This window comes from Piliocolobus tephrosceles, chromosome 4 (genome assembly GCF_002776525.5).
Source record: "Piliocolobus tephrosceles isolate RC106 chromosome 4, ASM277652v3, whole genome shotgun sequence".
NCBI lineage: Eukaryota > Metazoa > Chordata > Mammalia > Primates > Cercopithecidae > Piliocolobus > Piliocolobus tephrosceles.
This window is the reverse complement of record NC_045437.1, coordinates 35173244-35195117: the sequence shown is the minus strand read 5'-3', so window position 1 is coordinate 35195117 and position 21874 is coordinate 35173244. Positions and strand designations below refer to the sequence as shown.

The window sequence follows — 21874 nt, the reverse complement described above, 5'->3', positions numbered from 1 at the left end:
AAATAGACGCAATAAAAAATGATAAAGGGGATATCACCACCGACCCCACAGAAATACAAACTACCATCAGAGAATACTATAAACACCTCTATGCAAATAAACTATAAAATCTAGAAGAAATGGATAATTTCCTGGACACTTACACTCTTCCAAGACTAAACCAGGAAGAAGTTGAATCCCTAAATACACCAATAGCAGGCTCTGAAATTGAGGCAATAATTAATAGCCTACCAACCAAAAAAAGTCCAGGACCAGATGGATTCACAGCTGAATTCTACCAGAGGTACAAGGAGGAGCTGGTACCATTCCTTCTGAAACTATTCCAATCAATAGAAAAAGAGGGAATCTTCCCTAACTCATTTGATGAGGCCAACATCATCCTGATACCAAAGCCTGACACAGACACAACAAAGAGAATTTTAGACCAATATCCCTGATGAACATCGATGCAAAAATCCTCAATAAAATACTGGCAAACCGGATTCAGCAGCACATCAAAAAGCTTATCCACCATGATCAAGTGGGCTTCATCCCTGACATGCAAGGCTGATTCAACATTGGCAAATCAATAAACGTAATCCAGCATATCAACAGAACCAAAGACAAGAACCACATGATTTTCTCAATAGATGCAGAAAAGGCTTTTGACAAAATTCAACAGCCCTTCATGCTAAAAACGCTCAATAAATTCGGTATTGATGGAATGTACCTCAAAATAATAAGAGCTATTTATGACAAACCCACAGCCAATATCATACTGAATGGGCAAAAACTGGAAAAATTCCCTTTGAAAACTGGCATAAGACAGGGATGCCCTCTGTCACCACTCCTATTCAACATAGTGTTGGAAGTTCTGGCTAGGGCAATCAGGCAAGAGAAAGAAATCAAGGGTATTCAGTTAGGAAAAGAAGAAGTCAAATTGTCCCCGTTTGCAGATGACATGATGGTATATTTAGAAAACCCCATTGTCTCAGCCCAAAATCTCCTTAAGCTGATAAGCAACTTCAGCAAAGTCTCAGGATACAAAATTAATGTGCAAAAATCACAAGCATTCTTATACACCAGTAACAGACAAACAGAGAGCCAAATCAGGAATGAACTTCCATTCACAATTGCTTCAAAGAGAATAAAATACCTCGGAATCCAACTTACAAGGGATGTAAAGGAACTCTTCAAGGAGAACTACAAACCACTGCTCAGTGAAATAAAAGAGGACACAAACAAATGGACGAACATACCATGCTCATGGATAGGAAGAATCAATATTGTGAAAATGGCCATACTGCCCAAGGTTATTTATAGATTCAATGCCATCCCCATCAAGCCACCAATGAGTTTCTTCACAGAATTGGAAAAAACTGCTTTAAAGTTCATATGGAACCAAAAAAGAGCCCGCATTGCCAAGATAATCCTAAGTCAAAAGAACAAAGCTGGAGGCATCACGCTACCTGACTTCAAACTATACTACAAGGCTACAGTAACCAAAACAGCATGGTACTGGTACCAAAACAGAGATATAGACCAATGGAACAGAACAGAGTCCTCAGAAATAATACCACACAACTACAGCCATCTGATCTTTGACAAACCTGAGAGAAACAAGAAATGGGGAAAGGATTCCCTATTTAATAAATGGTGCTGGGAAAATTGGCTAGCCATAAGTAGAAAGCTGAAACTGGATCCTTTCCTTACTCCTTATACGAAAATTAATTCAAGATGGATTAGAGACTTAAATGTTAGACCTAATACCATAAAAACCCTAGAAGAAAACCTAGGTAGTACCATTCAGGACATAGGCATGGGCAAGGACTTCATGTCTAAAACACCAAAAGCAACGGCAACAAAAGCCAAAATTGACAAATGGGATCTAATTAAACTAAAGAGCTTCTGCACAGCAAAAGAAACTACCATCAGAGTGAACAGGCAACCTACAGAATGGGAGAAAATTTTTGCAATCTACCCATCTGACAAAGGGCTGATATCCAGAACCTACAAAGAACTCAAACAAATTTATAAGAAAAAAACAACCCCATCAAAAAGTGGGCAAAGGATATGAACAGACATTTCTCAAAAGAAGACATTCATACAGCCAACAGACACATGAAAAAATGCTCATCATCACTTGCCATCAGAGAAATGCAAATCAAAACCACAATGAGATACCATCTCACACCAGTTAGAATGGCAATCATTAAAAAGTCAGGAAACAACAGGTGTTGGAGAGGATGTGGAGAAATAGGAACACTTTTACACTGTTGGTGGGATTGTAAACTAGTTCAACCACTATGGAAAACAGTATGGCGATTCCTCAAGGATCTAGAACTAGATGTACCATATGACCCAGCCATCCCACTACTGGGTATATACCCAAAGGATTATAAATCATGCTGCCATAAAGACACATGCACACGTATGTTTATTGCGGCACTATTCACAATAGCAAAGACTTGGAATCAACCCAAATGTCCATCAGTGACAGACTGGATTAAGAAAATGTGGCACATACACACCATGGAATACTATGCAGCCATAAAAAAGCATGAGTTTGCATCCTTTGTAGGGACATGGATGCAGCTGGAAACCATCATTCTTAGCAAACTATCACAAGAACAGAAAACCAAACAACGCATGTTCTCACTCATAGGTGGGAACTGAACAATGAGCTCACTTGGACTCGGGAAGGGGAACATCACACACTGGGGCCTATCATGGGGAGGGGGGAGAGGGGAGGGATTGCATTGGGAGTTATACCTGATATAAATGACGAATTGATGGGTGCTGACGAGTTGATGGGTGCAGCACACCAACATGGCACAAGTATACATATGTAACAAACCTGCACGTTATGCACATGTACCCTAGAACTTAAAGTATAATAATAAAAAAAAGAAATTAAAAAAAATAAAAAAATGCCGAAGTGACAAAAAAATATATATATATATATAAAATAACTGAAATTTATGTCAGGTATATATATAAATTAAGGGTATATATATACACACACATACACACATATATACACATACATATACACACATATGTATGTGTATATATATATCATCTGTGATTTTCTTCTTTTAATAAACATACCAAAGATTTACTTTGATGAATGGCATTCTTTCAAGATTTGACTATCTTCAGAAGCAACAGTGAGTGCCAGTGATGCAATCACTGTTACAGACATATGTGAAATTACACCTTTGAAATTTCTTTCAGAGCTAGCATGCTTTTTTGTGGTGTGTTCTCACGGAGCCAAATTTTTATTTTTGTGAGTGAATTGGATTTTTTTTTAAAGCCAGTAATTCAGATGGAACTTTCATAAGGTAGATTATCTGACAGTCTTTTAATTTTTTTAATCGTAGTACTCAACTAAACTTTCTTTCAGGCGTGATATATTTGTAATTTTCTCAACCGATTTGTGCTTTGTATTCCAGCCTTCATGTGCCTCTTGATTAGAGAGAAAGGTCCCAAAGATTTCTAAAAAATATGTTGATGTATTGGAGAAAGGATATTGCCTGTCGTTGTTTGAGACTGCATTTTATATCAACGCTGTTTGCTTATTATCATAGTTATGAGCTCTTTGATGTGGTATTTTGGAAAGAACTTGGCAGGGCAATATGGCAACTCAAGTTCCTTTTTTGAATGCATCTATCTAGTTCCTCTATTGTTTAATTACAAGCTTTGAAGCTAGTGGTTTTTTATTTTTTCTTTTTCCCCAATTGTACCTATTTCTGCTGTATTGTGGGTGATGTGTGTTTCTGTGGGCAAATCATGGTACCTAATTCTTATTTATAAGGTTTTTTGTTACTGTTTTTAATGGAATATGTGTTACGAGTTTCAAGAAACTTGTTCCCAAATAGACTTTTGGAACAGAATTAATTTTAAATGAGGATGGCATCTATTTTTTGTTTTGCCCTTCTCAGAAGTGACCATCTTTTATTGAGTATGCTAATATTTTTTTTCTTTGTAGTAACAAATGAATATAATGAATCACTGCTCTACAGTCCAGAAGAACCAAAAATACTTTTCAGTATTCGAGAACCAATAGCAAATAGAGTTTTCTCAAGCAGTCGTCAGCGTTGTTTCTCCTCAAAGTAAGCATCCTCGGTCTGACTTCTATTTTCATCCCTTTCATTGTTACAAAGCACACTTGGTTTGAAAACAATTTAATTTCATTAAATTTGCTCATTCAAACTTAATCTAGCAGGAAAAGTTGAACCTGTGAAAGTAATAAGGTATCATGCTAACCCGGCTAAAATCATATTTTCTTGTACACTTATTGTGCCATTTTAGAGAAGCTAAAACTTAAGTGACTAGAAAGGGTAAAGTTATTTATTTCAGTGATTTGTTGGTTTTTAAAAAATGAACCAAGACACAATAATTGTAAAAGAAGCTGAATAGAAAGCTCCTTCTTTTTCATAAGCTGTAGAATAAAAACATGATAAACACTGATAGAAAACTTAGATTGCATAGCAATAAACCTTTAGAATAGTTTTCATTTCTTTTAGGTTTTCCCTAAAAGTGACCTCCCACCTATTGAATTTGCTTCATTTTATTTTTGGGGAGAGAGTATATAAAAAAGTGAATATAATTTCTTTTTTTTTTTTTTTTTTTTTTTGAGGCGGGGTCTCACTCTGTGGCCCAGGCTGGAGTACAATGGCCGGATCTCAGCTCACTGTAAGTTCCGCCTCCCAGGTTCATGCCATTCTCCTGCCTCAGCCTCCCGAGTAGCTGGGACTACAGGCGCCCGCCACCTCGCCCGGCTAGTTTTTTGTATTTTTTAGTAGAGACGGGGGTTTCACTGTGTTAGCCAGGATGGTCTCGATCTCCTGACCTCGTGATCCGCCCGTCTCGGCCTCCCAAAGTGCTGGGATTACAGGCTTGAGCCACCGCGCCCGGCCTAATTTCTTATTTTATAAAGGTTCCCCCATTTTCCAAATTAACAAGAAAATCAAAAATTCCGAGAAAATGTCATCTATCTCATGGCAAGCAGAAAACAGCTTAAGCAATTACAAATTGCTGACCTCAGTATACATATTTTCTCTTTATAGACATACAATTAATTTTTTCCCCAGGTTAGACACAAATAAGAAAATTTATCTTAAAATTCATGTTGTCATTTGACAGTTAATTTGATTAATCCACAGATCTGTACTCAGTTTGAGTGAGACGACAAAGATTCCTTCAAAGATATATACTACTTATATTTCAGGTTTTGCTAATAGGAGAATAGCTTTGTGATTTTGACAGTTGGAAAAGATTTCTAAAACATGTCATGAAAAGCACTGTAACAACAAAAGATTGACAAATTGAACTACACTGGAAGTAAGACCTGCCAGTAATCAAAAGATACAATTAGGAAAACTAAAAGGCAGAGCGAGAAAGATATTTTCAGGACCTATATCCAGCAATGGGCTCATAGCCAGAATATTTAGTATATAAAAATTACTACTGACAATAAGAAAAAGGCAGGCAACGTGATAGAAAAATGGCCAAAGTCAGGCATTTCATAAAAGGTGATATTCATATGGCTAATAAACATATGAAAAACATGATCTTATTATTCATCTGGGAAATGCTAATTAAAACTACATAATACACTACCATATACACCCACCAGAATGACTAAGGTACCAGTTGTTGGCAAGGAGGAGTAACTACAACTTTCTGTATATTCCTAAATTTCTGTTAGGAATATATAGCTTGGAAAATGGTTTGGCAGTTACCTAGCAAACCTGCACATAGCATACACGGTGATCCAATAATTCTCCTTTGAGGTATACATCCAACAGAAATGTATGCACCAACAGAAATATGTGCACAAAGACATTCAAGAATATTCATAACCGCTCTACTCCCAATAGCCAAAAACCCAAATGTCCATGAATAGTAGAAGAGAGAGATAAATTTCGGTGTTTTCATGCAATAGAAGTGATTTCATACAGCATTAAAAATGAACACACTACTATTAATATTACACATAATAACATGGATGAATTTCACAAACATACTATTGAAAAGAAGACAGACACCACTGTGCATATTATATTCTTCTATTTATATAAAGCTCAAGAACAGACAAAGCTATTACTACTACAGTGATAGAAATTAGGAAAGTAGGTATGCTTGAGGAGGGAGCAGGGATAGTGACTGGGAGAAGGCAGTGAGGGAGCTTCTGGCAAGCTGGGTAACAGTTGATTCCTGAGTTGGATGATCATAAGTGTGTTCACTGAACTGTACATTAATAATTATGTATACCTGTATACATATACACGTACCCAACTGTTCTGTATATGTGTTATACTTAAGTAAAAATGTGACATGAAAATAGTTAACACTCTTGTTCAATACTTAGTATTTGTGATGTTAGTAATTCAACATTCAATCATATGAAAATAGCCTGTGAGTTCAGTCAGGTCTGTACTTCTTTACTGCTGAATGCTTGAGTGAATGATGCTATCCTGAACATTTGCATTTGGAGACCTTCATAATATACCCATATATTTACATAGTCACTAATTTTCTCATACCAGAGAACAACTTGATTTTTTAAATGGAGGCCCAAGTGATGTGTGAGGTTAAAATTCAGGATTAAAATAACCTATTAGTTAAGATTAAGAAAACTATTACTATTTAATGAGATATTTCCTTCTGCCTAGGGTTTGTGTTCGTTCTCGTTGTTGGGATGCCTGTATGGTTGTGGATGGAGGAACTTCTTTTGAGTTTAATGATGGTGCAATTGCTTCGATGATGATCAATAAAGAAGATGAGCTTCAAACTGTGCTTCTAGAACAGTGAAGGATTTCCTCATGACAAATTTTGATTACTGGAGAAAATATTTTTACTTCAGAAACGGACTACCAGTCGTAAAGTGACATTTTTTTGGTTATTGTTGAGACTGCTTGTTGGATTCTGATAGAAAAAAAGACATTCACTGTATAAGAAAATGGATGGACTGAACTAATTAGAATTGATAGCAGTGAAATTTTTATATTGCTTACAATTGGTAACCAAGAGTGCTGATATCTTTTTAAATTTATAGGGGCAGGCTTAAATAAAGAACTAAATATTTAGGATTTGAAACTTAACTGTATAAGTGTTTTTTCCTTCCCTTTCCTCCTAGTTCTGGGATTGTCAGAACTGAACACATATCATTTCATTAGTGCATATTTTTTATAGTACCTGAAAATCAAGATTTTGAAAAAATTTTCATGACAGAGAATTTTGATAAATCCTGACATTGACCTAATTGACATAGGTAAATATGTTTGTATATGTGCTAAGAATTTTCTAATTTCAGAACACAAGGATGATGTTATGACTATTGATTTAAAAATTTCAAATAATCATTTTTGAAATTATAGATGAATGCTTTGAGTTTCATTCTGTTTAATTTCAGCAGTGCTGGGTGAAATACAGATATCAGAACAAATCATGATGCTGTTACAAAAGTATTAGTTATCCAATAAGTGTTTTAAGTCAATTTTTTAAAAATGACGTGAGTCCTACAGGTTTCTTCCGTCTTTAAAATGCTCAAATTTTAAAGACGGAAGAAAGATTCAGGGACTAAAAGGATGAACTGACTAGACATTTTCTATTAGGAGTTTGGTAAAATATTGTAAAAATATTTTCACCTGTGTTAGGAGTATTATCACAAATAATGGATTCTTTAATAAATATGTAAAACACAGTAGTTTTAGAATTGCCTTCCTTAGTATTGTGGTTTTCACCTAGCTTATACTCCAAGTTTTACAGAATTGCTTTTAGGATAAAATGTTAGTACTTTTTTTCCCCCCCATTATGAGAATTCCTTTATTTTTGGAGGAAATTATCTAATTCTTGATCTACTTATAAGTAATCCTAGAATTTTTGCCAAAAGATCCTGTCATTGCATAATGAAACAGTTGGTATTCTCATGCCATTGTTCAAAGTCATGTGTTTCTTTCACTTGCTGCTGAAAATTTCTGTTCAGTCATTGACAAATATTTATTGAACACCCACTCTGTGCCATGTACTACTATGTCAGGTGCTAGATATGTTGATGAACGAAACAGACTCTATCCTTATACAATTTGAGTCTTGTGGGCTCAGAAGTAAATTCTGTGAAAGCTGGATGGATAATCAAATTGAGTGCTCTTAGTTTTGCCAATATTTAACACGTTGTTCTTATCAATTTTTTAAAATAAATGTTAATGTACAAAGTTAATCTAGGTTTTGATGTATATCCGGAGAATCAGTTTTTCTTAAAGTATCTGCATAGACATTCATAGCAAAGAATTTATGACATATCAGATAGAAATACATTAAAATGTAGTGTTTTCCCAGAGCTGGATCTAGTTTCTGGCTTTTTGTTTTTGTTTTTGTTTTTTTTTTTGATATACATAAGACCACTTTATAAAGAAGCTCCACACTATAGAACCTCCCCTAACAGGCTCAAAATACCTTCTTTTTTGCTGTCGCCCAGGCTGGAGTACAGTGGCACAATCTCAGCTCTGCAACCTCCATCTCCTGGGTTCAAGCGATTCTCCTGCCTCAGCCTCCCAAGTAGCTGGGATTACAGGCACGCAACACCACGCCTGGCTGATTTTTTGTATTTTTAGTAGAGATGGGGTTTCACCATGTTGATCAGGCTGGTCTCAAACTCCTGACCTTGTGATCTGCCCACCTCGGCCTCCCAAAGTGCTGGGATTACAGGCATGAGCCACCATGCCCGGCCTTAAAATGCCTTCTTAAAGAAAAAAATGCCAGCTCCATCTTTAATCTCAAGGAAATCTGAATGTCCAAATAGATCTGTTAATATGTAACATATTAATAGGTAACTTGCTGTGTAAAATTTTAAGCCATGTTCTAAAAGGTTTTAAAAATAATGTGCTCCATTTGTGATATAATTTCTAACATTTCTGCTCTGAGGTGGGGATTTATTTGTAAAAATGAGAGGCAAAGGAATGTTAGCATAGCAAAAGTGTTTTGAGTGAGTTAACCTTTTAATGGCAACCCTATGTGAATAAAATTACACCACTGTTACTTCTTCTTTTTAACATTTCTTATTTCCCTAACTCTCCAGGGTCACTATTTGAAAACTAGTTTTCACAAAATGTTATGTTTCAGAAGTGTTTCCCCACTGCTGTGTATTACTATTCTGTGCCTTGTTTACTTCATTCACTGTTAACATTTGACATAGAATGATTAGTTATTAAATCAGAGGGTGAAGTGCTTACCTGGTCAATGTAGGCTCTTCAGATAATTTTGACTTAATATTTTTGATACTCCTTGTGTTATTTACATTCATGGCCCCTGTACATTAAATCTTATTACATGTTTTACTGCATTGATTTCACTTTTTAATAAGGAGAAAGAGCCAGCGAACACATTTTTATTGTAAAATATCCACTTGAGTTGAAAAAGTTGTCAAATACAAGTTTAAGGATCCGTTATATATTTTGCTCAGTTGTGAAAATAATGTACATTTAGAATTTAAATCACTTAAATTCATTCAATTGTACCAATATTTATGCATCCTTATACTTAAGAATAGCGTCTACCAAGACAAAAAGATCTCCGGGGATAATGCAACACCTAAATATAATGGTTGGGGAGGTAAGAGTAAATGTACTAATGAATTGCCAAACTAAAGAATAGTTCAATTTTATTTTTTCAAAGGCTGTTTATTCTTGACTTTAACAGTAAAAATACTCAAGGGATTAGGGCCTAAGTCAGTGAGAGGGCTTATTAAGTTTTCTACATTAAGGTGTGAAGAGTTTTTAAGTCTTACGGGCTTTTCTTTTTTTAAAGAAAATCACTGACTAAACAAGCTAAAGTAGAAAAGCATATTGTAAGTGTTAATATGAATACCTTAAATATAGTGATTTTAATGCTCAAAATTATAATTTAGATATCTGGTATTTAGAGAAATGTAAAAATATCAGCATTTTAGTATTTAGATTTGCTAAAACTTAGTAACTCAAAGCAGTTATGTTTTGAGTTATCATACTAGTACAGGCTTTTAGGTCTTTGACTTGTATCTTGAAGGGTTAGTCTCTTGGTGAAGAAAACTTTGACTTTCTGGGATATTTGGCTAGGTGGGGATTGGAATAGTAAAGAGGAAGTTGTCATTTTGCTTGTTCCATGGTTAGGGTAAGCAGTGACAAGAGGTTTCTTTCTAGTTTGCCCAGTCTCTAGACTACTTGCCTTTCTTTCCTCATAGGCTCTGCATCTTCTCCTGGGCTGTTGTATCCTGCACATTGTAGGTGGTCAATAAATGTTGAAGTGTAATTGGGTTCACCGGGATAGGACACAAGTACTTTATCCAGAAATAAAGTTTTGCACTTGGCCAGTGTCCCTTATGTCTCTGGAGCTTGTGGATAGGATCTGTTAGGAATCAAGAGCGCAAGAGCAGGTAAAGTGACAGCAGTAAAAATGAAACAGGTGTGTCTCGGAATAGAACAGAATATTACTTATCAAGTGTCTCCTTGATTAAAAAAAAAAAAAAAAAAAAACTTGATGATTCAAGCCTCTAGAGCACTGACACTATTGACATTTTGTCAAGACAATTCTTTGTTGTGGGGGACTGTCCTGTAGTCAGCAGCATCCTTAGCCTCTGTTGCCCATATGCCAATAGCACTTCTCTTGACCACCAAAAATGCCTTCAGATGTTACCAAGTATCTCCTCGGTGGGAGAAAATCACCCCTGGTCTAGAGCTTTTTGTTGCTAGATCTAACTACCGTTTTATGGGAATAGGGGACAGATTAACCTGTCATTCCAGGGATAGATGCAAAATCCAGAATGTAGAACACAGGACAGATAACATAGTTTCCTTAATAAATAAGTTACAAGGAAAGAAAGGAAGAAACCCTAAGATTAAGATTTAGAGAATTTAAATGCAGTATGTACACCATGTTTGGATCCTGAGCAAAATAAACCCACTGAAGAAAACACGAGATAACTGAGGAGTTTTCAACACCATCTTGATATATCATGCTTCAGGATTCATGCAGGAAAATCTCTATCTTTTAGAGGTTTATACTGAAATAGTTATGATATTATGGTCTGGGTTTTGCTTCAAAATCATCTGTATTGGAGGGGAATGGTTGAGACCATGGATTAATTGGCCAGGAGTCGACTGTTGAAACTGGATGATGGGGTCCTTCATATTCTCTCTTCTTTTTTTTTTTTTTGGCATATGTTTGACGTTTTTCATCATTAAAAAAAGGCATAGTGGTGATAGGACCAACACAACTGGGTGATACTCAAGAATCACCATTCTACCATTTGAATGGAAGGGTTCAAAAGGAACAGAATTCCTGGAAGACCTCTGGGCATACAGTGAACATTCAAATAGTTTCTGAATGACAATAAAATACATAGTATAACCTGATCAAATATATTTTTAAAATGCTACTAGCTGACTTTTATTGATAGTACTCCTTTGTCACTTGAATTCAAAGGTTTTGTAAGTATATTACTACTGGAAGCACTTTAAAGATAAGCCTGTATTAGCCCCTTTTAAAAAGGCATTATAAACTTTTTTTTTTTTTTGATAAGCATATGAAGTAGAAGGGTCAAAACAGGGCTCTGTTTTGAAGTCTTATTTAGAGGTATCTAAGCCAAATGGCACACCACACTAAATGCTTTCAAATTTTAACCACAACACTTAAAGAGAAAGAAAAAAGGAATACAACTTAGCTTAAGTACTCATTTTTATAAAAATGTGTTTATTTTAAAACAAGTCTATAAAAGTAGAAATCACATACAAAAATACAGATTACTCTGACATGTTGGCAAAATAGCTTATGGCTGGACTTGAGTTTGGAAGTTCTGTATGTTTGAGGGCATCTGGATGTTAGAGTCCAACTGGATCCTAACCCCAGCTCTTGTCACTAACCTGTAAACAATAATTTCAAGTAGTATTTAGCACTTTTTAACTACTAAGAAATTGAAGCATAATCATTTCCTGTGTAACCCAACTTTAAAATCTTCCTTAGGTCTAAGCAGATAAAGGCACTTCATACTATGTTTCTAACATTAACAATTTTTGATTAAAAAAAAAACAGTTAATACAAATGACAGGTTTTGGCTTTTTTTTGTCGTTACATTTTGAACATATGAAGAAGTCATCAATTTAAACTAGTTTTTGTGATTTTTAAGAAGTAGAATTTGATCTTTTTCACTTCTCTGTACCAGTTTAGAAAATATATGTATCACTGATGGTATCAAAAGGTCCCACATCTGGATTTTAACTCTTACGTAGGTATAAGTAGTGCTTACTACTGAAACTGCATGGAACATATACCTGCTTCTATTGTATTATTTCTGATTGAAGAGAAAATGCAGTTCCTCTTAGGGAACTGTAGGTCTGATGACCTTAAAAATGGATAGTTTCAAACAATTATTGGTGAGAGATCATTAAAAAAAAAGACAATTTAAAATACTTGATTCCAGAGTAATATAAAAGCAACCTTAAGAACCTCAGCGCTAAAGGAAAACAGCAGGCAACTTCAGAATTCTTCCCATCCAAATTTTCAAGAATACAGACTGGATTAATACCACCTTTCTAAAACAAAGCAAGTCATTTTAAAAGCTAAAGGACCCATGTTAACATAATTTGATTATCAAGTTAGAAAACCACAATTATATTTCTCATCTAATTTAGATTCTGGAAACAGTAACTTAATGAACATTACAGGATACTTCAAATTAACCTGTCATAGAAAACTTGTCTCCTGGGCCTTCAAATCCTATACCAATTCTATACCTCTGGGTTTTGTAATGTTTAGTCTTCTGTAAGTTTTAAGGTGAATTACATGGGGTTACTTATTTCTATTAACCTAATTTCAAATCTAAAGGCAAAATTAAAATGCATTTTTCTCTTTCCTATTCCCAGAAAAGATGGCCTCAGACGCTACTATCCTATGATTCTCTTTTTGTTCAGCTCATAATACAAATAGCTTATTGTTCTTCTAAGCGGTCTTATAAAGCAATACTATAAAATTAAATAGATAAAAGTTATATGGGCTATGAAGATTGTTTGCTGGTGGTAATTTTTAAGCTTGATTCTGAATAGACTTAAGAAGGGCACTTGGAAGAGGTGGCTCAAATTTTGCTCTTTAAGGTGTCTTGAAATTATAGGCTCACTCTCCCAAAATTTCAAAAGGCCTACAACTTTGGCTCTTAAGAGCAAAGCAGTGATAGAAGCTTTTAGAATCATTTCAAAAAGCAAGATTTCATAGTTTTCCCCCTCAAATGGTTCACTAGTATACTTGCAGAATGAAGGCAAAGGGAAAATCAAGAATAAAACTAGCTAAGTACTCCAGCAACTGGGCTTCCTGCTTATTTTCCCTGTTCTAAAGAAGAGACACCATCCTGCAATAAATACTTCATAGACAACTGGGCTTTTGCAGTGTCAGTCGGCACTTGATGCCCCATATCTCCTGGTTCTTTTTGTTGCCAATAGTTGGCCTGGCAATGGTGGTGAAATGGGAGCAATTAATTTGTAGGTGAGGAAGGGCTTCTTTTAACAGTTGAAGGGTACCGTCTGGCACGATTCCAAAAACTTGTAGTGTTTTCAGTGTGGGAATTTCTCCAAGTTCACTGGAAAGGAAGAAAAAGACTTTCAGAATGGTAGTACCTATGGAAACTGTTTGACTAGAGTTATACGACCCAAATTTTACAATTTGTATCATCTACAAAATGCAGTCTGAAAATATAATTTACAATAAATGATTTGAGAAAATAGCAGATTAAACTGGAAAGCACAGACCATATAGCTTGAGCAACAGGCATTAGGAAACGCACTGCTGCATTTTATTGAATGAGGTTCCTAATAACCTTAGAAACTCAGGTTTATTTAAGAATCCAACCATATTTGCTTCCTTTCTCCAGTTGTGATTTATATAGTGATCTGAATGGGGTTACTGTATTGTGAGAAGAAACTAGCAAGTGAGTGATGGTAGAAGCAAATGTTTTACTGTGGCACCAGCTGGAACCACCACAGGTTACATGCAAATTAAGGATATGAACTTGACCTTTATTTGAACTAGGCTCATCTCTCAAAGGGAGATGTTGTCAGGATTAACGAACTTCTTAATAATGGTTCATAGTCAACAAGTCCATTATGTGTGACGAAAACTACCACTGACTTCCCTAAGATATTTTAGATAGGGTTATGTAATTGGGTACAGGTGGAGAAAATGGGTTAAAAATCACACCTTTTATAGGAGGCAATAGCCATCCTACCTCCCTACATATTACCATTTTTTTCTGCATAGATAAGCCAGTCCCTTTAGGTATTTCACATTAGATGAAATCCAACCCTGTTAACAGTGAAATTCTGTTTCACAAATTCAGTTTCTCAAATTCTGTTTCTTCAAAGTAAATACTGTTTGGTGTTGGTAATGATTTTTTTCTTCTTAACTCAGATCTATGTGCCTAGAAATTCAACTCTCTAATCTGTATTTGCTCAAGGTTGGGACACACAGTACAAAGTCTCAGGAAAGGGAACATTTATTTTGGAATTTCAACAAAATCCTACTACAGATCAATGAGCACCTCAATGACCTAAAGTCAGAAACATCCTTTATATCTTCACATTGTCAATAATTACTTTTAAAAAGCCCCAAACTTTCCTTATAACTGTCACCTGACCTCCAGATTTCTTCCTTCTAGCCTATTCTATATACTACTTTCCAAGGCATCTTCCTAAAGCCTAGCTCATGTTAGTCATTCATCTGCTCCAAAACCTTTGATGCTTCTCTTGTGTTTACAGCACCCAGGCTGGGCAGCTAGTCTGAAGACCTTCCGTGTCTAACCTGCTCTTCCAGTCTTCCCACTACTCTCCGAAATGTATTTATTCTACATTCCACAAGCTGTCTTAAACCCCACAAATGTTTAATATACGTTAGCTGAGTACAGGATGAAGGCTAATTTACAAAATAAAAGCACTATCCAAATGAAATAAATATGCTTGTTCACAAGGGGACAGTAAGATCTAAAGGTATATAACCAAAGAAAATCGGTAAGAACAAATTGCTGTCATTAAGTAAACTGCTTTCTGGATTGTAGAAACAGTATCAAAGTAAGATCACAATACACAGATACTTAATCACTTACGATGACAGCAATGCAGCTCCAACTTTGAATCCCCCATGTGAAATTTGAGAAACGTTGTAATTACTATGAGAACTCTGGTTCTGGTGTATCCAAATTAGCCAAATTGTGAGCCATTCTGCGCTGGAGAATATTTAAGAGAAGAAACTGTAGGTGGAGTAAGAAAAGGAGGAATGGCAGATGGCAGAGGAAGACATGTTCTTACAACAGCATTGGGAAAGAGATTTGGTGAGGAAAGAAATGAAGACCAGACTCTCAGAACACACTCGGGTGTTATATATAAGGGGGTTATATAAGATAAAATGATGGATGAAGAACTAGTTCCCAAGTCAAAAATCCAGAAAGTCTAAGATTTTAAGGAGACAAAAAATAAACAAAAAACAAAGCCTCGTGGTATGTGCAACTCAGAATAAAAAATTTGCAAGCATCTTTTAAAAACTACAATGGAAGAGATTGAAGAACAAACTAAGGGATAGCAAATAGAAATAAGTAGTTCAAGAGTCTTTATTTCTAATGTAAGAAGTGTAAAATGACACCAATGTCTTATGTATATTGAATTTTAGAAAATAAAAGATATTTATGAACTCACAGGATTGCTCTTTACCTTATCTATACAATAATCCTGTTTTCCTTATAAAATCTTAAATGCCTCAACTACAAATGCTCTTACCACAGAAGTTTTTTAGTCTTGTCTTAGATTAGTTTACTATCTCCAGTTTGGGTTTCTTACTTGAATGAGGAATAGGGAAGAATTAGAAGGAAGTTTAGACATAGAGAAGAAGACCAATTAAGAAGTAAGAGAATAAATACAATGGGAATAGGTCCTGGGGAAGAAAAATTTATAGTTTCCCAAGTATTTTAAAACATTACTACAGAAGACAAGACATTCAAATTGTATTTTCCCACTTCAGAGAAATAGATAGCCTTAAGTTCTTTAGCATAGGTGGCTCTCTGGAAATTACTATGGAAACACCCTGGAATTTTTATTACAAACCTCAAATATATCAGCTGCCAAAATGATTGAAATTAAAGTCATTCTAATTCTCATTTTATCTTGAGAAACTTTTAAGCATAAGGTACCAACAAACTCATCTTGAAGGATTCACGATGCAAATCAGTGTACTATTTACACAATACCTAAAGAAATACACTCTTTTACCTTAATGTTCAAGAACGGGATCTTTCTTCTTCTCTATTCTAGTGGTCTGACTTGTAACTAAACTCCTAATGCCCCTGTTCCTCTTATTTCGTAAGATTTGTACAAATAAGAAATAATAATGCAGTGAAGGTTCACAATATGTCTGTGACTTCAAGCCGGTGTTTGTAACCCTCAATTCACACTGTTTCCAGGTATTACCATGTGATTATTATGCAGGTATCACAATTACTATTACTATCATCCCACTGGATAAAAATATTAAAATGAAGAGCTCACAGCCTTCCCCTCACCTCTGCTTGAGAAAAAGCATTTGGGTCATTACCTGCTTAGCTTCTTTCTTTCTGCAGAGAAGGAACAAAAGCAAGACACATGGATAGATTCTCTTGAGAAAAGCAACCTGAAAAGAATGATCACCACACTCCCCAGGGGGCTGCACAGGCAAAGAAGCAGGAGGCCAGATGGCAAGGACAGGAAAGAATGGATGACAGAGAAGTCTTTTTGGGTAGACGCTAGAAGCTCCTAGGAGTTCTGGATGCTAGAAAATAGAGAGGGCAGGGATTTTAATAAGAGTTTCATGCACATGAATTTAAACCCCAACATTTGAGAGCCAGGAAAGTAAATCCTGCCATCCTATTTTAGGCAGTCCTTTCCCAAATGAGATACCAGCTGAGACCCTGAACCCCAAGATTAATTAAAATGATTAATTAAAATGCATAACTGCCAGATTTCCTAATTCTACTAGTTAACTCTGTATAGCTGAAGTATCTGATTTATTCATTAATTCTTGAAACTAACTTAAAAGATCCAAACTATGATTCTGAGGACTAAAATTCTTTGTTCAAATTCACCACCATTCCTACGTAGGAGCTGGAAGCTAAATTAACCTTTGTTTAGTTTGTGAGCTACATAAATGAGTCCAGCAGCCGCATTCAAGACATGTTGGGCATCTGATCAACTCTTAAGATACTGACCTCTTGTGGTTTTTAATAAAATTGCTACACATGAACATTTGCCATTAGGGAGACTTTTCCAGTCCTTTGGGATGAAATACAGAAAACCTTTTAAAACAATAAAGATATGATTCCCAGGGATGAGTTGGGTATGGTGTTTCCCAAAGGACAGATGGACCAGGCTGCTTCTTTCTTGCACTCCCTTGATTCTGTGTAAGTTGCTGAGCAGGTAAAACTAACCCTTGTATGAACCATTGGATTAGATAGCGACTATTTTGCCTCTGTCCAGGAGACCTAGGATTTAGACCCAGGTCAGCCACCAACTCACCATCAGGGTTTGAATAAGTCACTTCACTTTTTAGACCTTAACACATCCCTCTTCAAAAATAGCATCAGACTTACAATACATACCATCTACAGGCTTATATCCTTCCAATTCCTTCACTATCCAGGACACACATCACTAAGAAGATACAGAACTTTAAGCCCAGATGAAAGCTTTTTGAATCAACTGGAGTTAATCCAAAAAATTTGGAAAGAAAAAAAAAAAAAGACACTAACCCACACTGGGTCTGCCTTCCCAATTATACTTCGAGTTTCCTGGAGGAAAAGGTTATCTTCTGCTTCTCTGCTAAGTCGTCTCATAGATACTAAGACAGCAAGCTAGTAATTAAAACTGCTTACAGCTAAACAAAATGTTTAGTGAACAATCTGGATCAACTCAATTTCACCAGACAGTTTAAGCAACACTCTGCTGGTCTTTCATAGCCGGTCTGTGGTAAACTAATCACTAATGTTTCGGTTTTATATGTCTATTAATAATAATGGATTTTCACACCAAGGGGCATCTCTGTTGTTTCCTGCCTTCAATTAAGCATTAAAAACAAAACATACTTACAGTAAAGTTTCAGGTATTATATCATAGCACCGACTGAGTGATAGGTGTTGGAGGTAGTTGAGCTGGAAAAATTCTTGAAAGCAGTCATTCTTTAGCATGACACTATCACTGTAAGAAGGCAGTAAAAAAGATATTGAAAATCACGCATTGACCCTAGATAAAGAAGACAGAAATAACCTACTGCTTAGTTGCTTCAATTCACCATTATGATCCTTTCCCCATTTAATGAGAAATCAAGATTTTTCAACTTTTGATCTAAAATAAACAAAAAAATACCTTAAGTCTAGATGGACAAGATTGGGGCATCTTCTAACTAAAGTAGAGAGATCTAGGAAAAGCAAAAAAAACATGATGGTCACTATTAAATGAGGAACAAGACAAGGATATTTGTTATCACTACTATCATTGAACATCATTCTGGAAGTTCAGGGCAATGCAATTAGAACCACACACTATTCAAAAGAAAAAATGATCATCTTGGAACATAAAATTTTCTACCCAAAAAGCCCAAGAGAATCACCCGAAAAAGAGAACTGTGTAAAATGATGATCTTTAGCTTATCTATGTATCAGCAATAGCAGGCCAGAAAAACAATAGGGAAAAAAATCCCATTCACAATAGCAAAAAGTAAAATTAAATATCAGTATATATAAGCAAACAATATATTACAAAGGTAGCACCTCAGATCAACAAGAGAAATAATGGATCAGTAAAAAGAAATATTGCTACTACAACTGGAAAAAATTATTTCTCCAACTCAAATAACATATTTAAATACATTCCACATAATAAGTTCTAAACATAAAAATATTATTTTGTATTTAGGATAATAATATATTAAATATTAAAAATTATTAACTAATTTAGGGTAATTATTTAATTGAATATTGGGATAAGGTATTTCTAAACATAAAAGAAAACATAGGGAACACATCAATTTACTACATAAAATTTTAAAACTCTACCATATTAAAACAAAACAATTTAAAAAGTATCAGAAAATTGGGAATAAATATTTTCAACATACATTAAACAGAGAGTTAATCTTATATAAAGAGAAAAAAAGATAAATCAAAAAGGCAATGAATATGAACAAATCTACATTGCAAAATACCAAGATAATAAAAAGGAGCAAGAAATACCAAATAAAATTAGAAATATTTCTTCTCAGCCATCAAGTGAAAAAAAATTCTATTATAAAGTAGGTCTATTATAAAGTAGGTCTTTCACACACCACAGGTAGATATTTAATTTTATTTGCAGGCTTTCAGGAGCCTGAACCCCGGACTGATTTTTTTGCATAGTAAATGGATTTTTTTTTTTTTTTAAGAATTCAGAGAATTATACACTTTACTTTTGGTCCAGTAACTCCACTTTTGGAAAAACATAGATGTGTATGAATATATTCAACGTGGCAACAGTTATATTAGCCCCTCCTCAAATTAGTTTAATATGTTAACCTCATCCATTCCATATACACTGCTAATCATTATGAAAACGCTTTCTGATAACATTTCATACATAAAAAAATACGAGGATAGATTGTAAACAAAATATATACAATGCGTTATAATTTCAACTTGGCCAAAACACACTCAAACTCACATTTACACACAAACACATACACAGAATGAAAGAGCGAAAAGAAAAGAAAAAAAAAAATGCTGGAAGGAAATATATCCAAAATGTTAACTGCAGTATTCAAGGGTATTGGGATTACAGGCAACTTTTCAGAATCTGGAAGAAAGTCGTGTAAGCTACTTGGCAATCAGAAAATGAATCAATGTCACTTATTTAGAACAACAGGCAAACTTCATTAACATTTGAGGGTTTTTTCATCTCACAGGTATATCCCCTCCCCTAAATTCTGGACTTGCATTTTCAACTGCCTCCTCAACATACTGTTTGGATATGCGATAGGCCTCTAAATTTATGTCTAAAATCAAATACTCAGTTTCTCCCCCAAATTTCCTCCTTCCCTAAACTCTCTCCCATCTCAGCAAGCGATAATTTCACGAATCCAGTGGCTTCAGCCAAAACCCTTGAAATCATAGTGGACTATTTTTCTCACATCCCTCGTTCATTTTGTCACCAAATCTCATGATGTTGGTTTTTAAAATGTACCCAAATCTGATCATTTCTTACCACCTTAAGTGTCACCACCCTAGTCTCTTAACTGGTCTCCCTGCTTCATATTTCCCTGCTACAGCCTTTTCTCAACATAGCACTAGCCTGAGTCTTTTAAAATGAAGTCAGTCACATCATTGCTCTGACTGAAATACTTCAATGGTCTCCCATGTCCCACGTCACTTAGAAAAAATTCAAAGCTTTTGCCTTGGCTTAGACAGCCCTTGGCCGTCTCTCTCCTCTCACTGTTCTCCCTGCTCCCTCTCACACACTGGTTCCATATCAAGGTATTTGCACTTGCTGGTCCTTTGTTCTTGAATGTTCTTCTCTCACATATGCATACGGATTCCTTTTTCACTCAGTCAGGTCTGTGGGTCCAGTACAGTCTCCTCAGAGAGGCCCTGTCTTTGACCATTCCATCTAAACGTAGTCTCCTTTCTGCCACATTCTATCTGGTTACTCTGCTTTGCTTTTCGTCCTTGCGTTTTTACCTCCTTTCATAACATTTATGAAATATGTTCACTTTCTGGCTCCCCCATATAAAGTAAGCTTCGTAAGGGTGACTTTCCCTGTTCAAGGCTACGTCTCCTGAGTCTGGAACAGAGCTTCAATCATTGTAGGTGCTCAATAAGTATTTAATAAATGACCGAAAAATGAAAAAAGTACACAATAAAATTTTGAGGGACCAATCATCTAACCAGCCAACTAGCCATCAGCAAAATCAGATGCAATCATACTTTGACACCACTGGAGAAAGAACCAAACATTAGGGGATAAAGGGGTTCGTCTCCTTCTCTGGCCCACACTTAAGCTCTGTCCTCCCTGGGCAGGAAGTAGTTAGTAAAGAGTAGTCACTGCCAAAGTTTCCTTTTCACTGTCCCCTTCATTTCACCACAAACAGTAGACCCAACCTGAGCTAGAAGGGATCTTAGAAACACATAATCCAACCCGTCAATTCAAAGGAGAGGTGAGCAGAAGTCAAGGTCAAATCCAAGACCAAAACGTTTCTGTGCCTCACCCACCGCTCCATGGAAAGGTAGTGATGGGGGTAGTGGGGGAAGGAACAGTAATAACAGCCAACAGTAACTGAACTCTTACCATGTGGCAAGAAATGTTCCACATGCTGTACATATCTTAATTCATTTATTCTCCTGTAATTCTAAGAGATGGGGTCTACTTATCTCCATTTTACTGCTGAGAAAACTAAAGAACAGGCAAGTTTAGCAATTTGCTCAGGTCTACCCAGTAAATGGCAGAGTGGATATTTGAACCCAGGCCATCTGGTACCACTCTATTAGCTAAAACCAAATCCATATTATCTCATATATAATGAAATGGTGTGTGCTATTGTTAATGACATTAAAAACTTTTTTTATCCCCATTGTATAATTGAAAAACTAACACTTCAATTTATATTCTGCCTCTCTGTCCTGAATGTGTCTAGCAAGCAGAATTTTAATACCTACTATTTCTGCCAAAACTCGGTAAACAGGCTCTCTGTTCTCTTTCTTGGAGGAACAAAGGGAACGGTTTTAAGCCAAACTTGGACAAAACCAACAGCACTTTGCCTACAGCAGTTTCTCAACCTTGTGCCCACAGCCTCAGTTCATGTCAGAAAATCTTTCAGTAAAGTAGTG

At 35.6% G+C, this 21874-nt stretch overlaps 2 protein-coding genes across 10 annotated transcripts in view; one reads left to right on the top strand and one right to left on the bottom strand.

Annotated features, from left to right (window-relative positions):
* NADK2 (NAD kinase 2, mitochondrial) overlaps positions 1-9024 on the top strand; it is a 49247-nt gene extending 40223 nt beyond the window's left edge. For all 4 annotated transcript variants that reach the window (XM_026455967.2, XM_026455966.1, XM_023216519.3 and 1 more), the window contains exons 11-12: positions 3971-4094; positions 6660-9024. In XM_026455967.2, coding sequence (XP_026311752.1) covers positions 3971-4094; positions 6660-6798 — 263 coding nt within the window. In that variant the 3' untranslated portion in view covers positions 6799-9024. The remainder of the gene's footprint in view (positions 1-3970; positions 4095-6659) is intronic.
* Positions 9025-11684: 2660 nt separating this feature from the next.
* SKP2 (S-phase kinase associated protein 2) overlaps positions 11685-21874 on the bottom strand; it is a 32220-nt gene continuing 22030 nt past the window's right edge. For 2 of the 6 annotated variants that reach the window (XM_023216515.2, XM_023216514.2), the window contains 4 exons: positions 18387-18438; positions 18111-18218; positions 15107-15226; positions 11685-13588 (listed from right to left, as the gene is read on the bottom strand). In XM_023216515.2, the coding sequence (XP_023072283.1) occupies positions 13375-13588; positions 15107-15226; positions 18111-18218; positions 18387-18438 (494 nt within the window). In that variant the 3' untranslated portion in view covers positions 11685-13374. Of the gene's footprint in view, positions 13589-15106; positions 16798-18110; positions 18219-18386; positions 18439-21874 lie in introns of those variants that run through there. The other 4 variants (XM_023216517.2, XM_023216516.2, XR_002732486.2 and 1 more) reach the window with 3 other exon arrangements.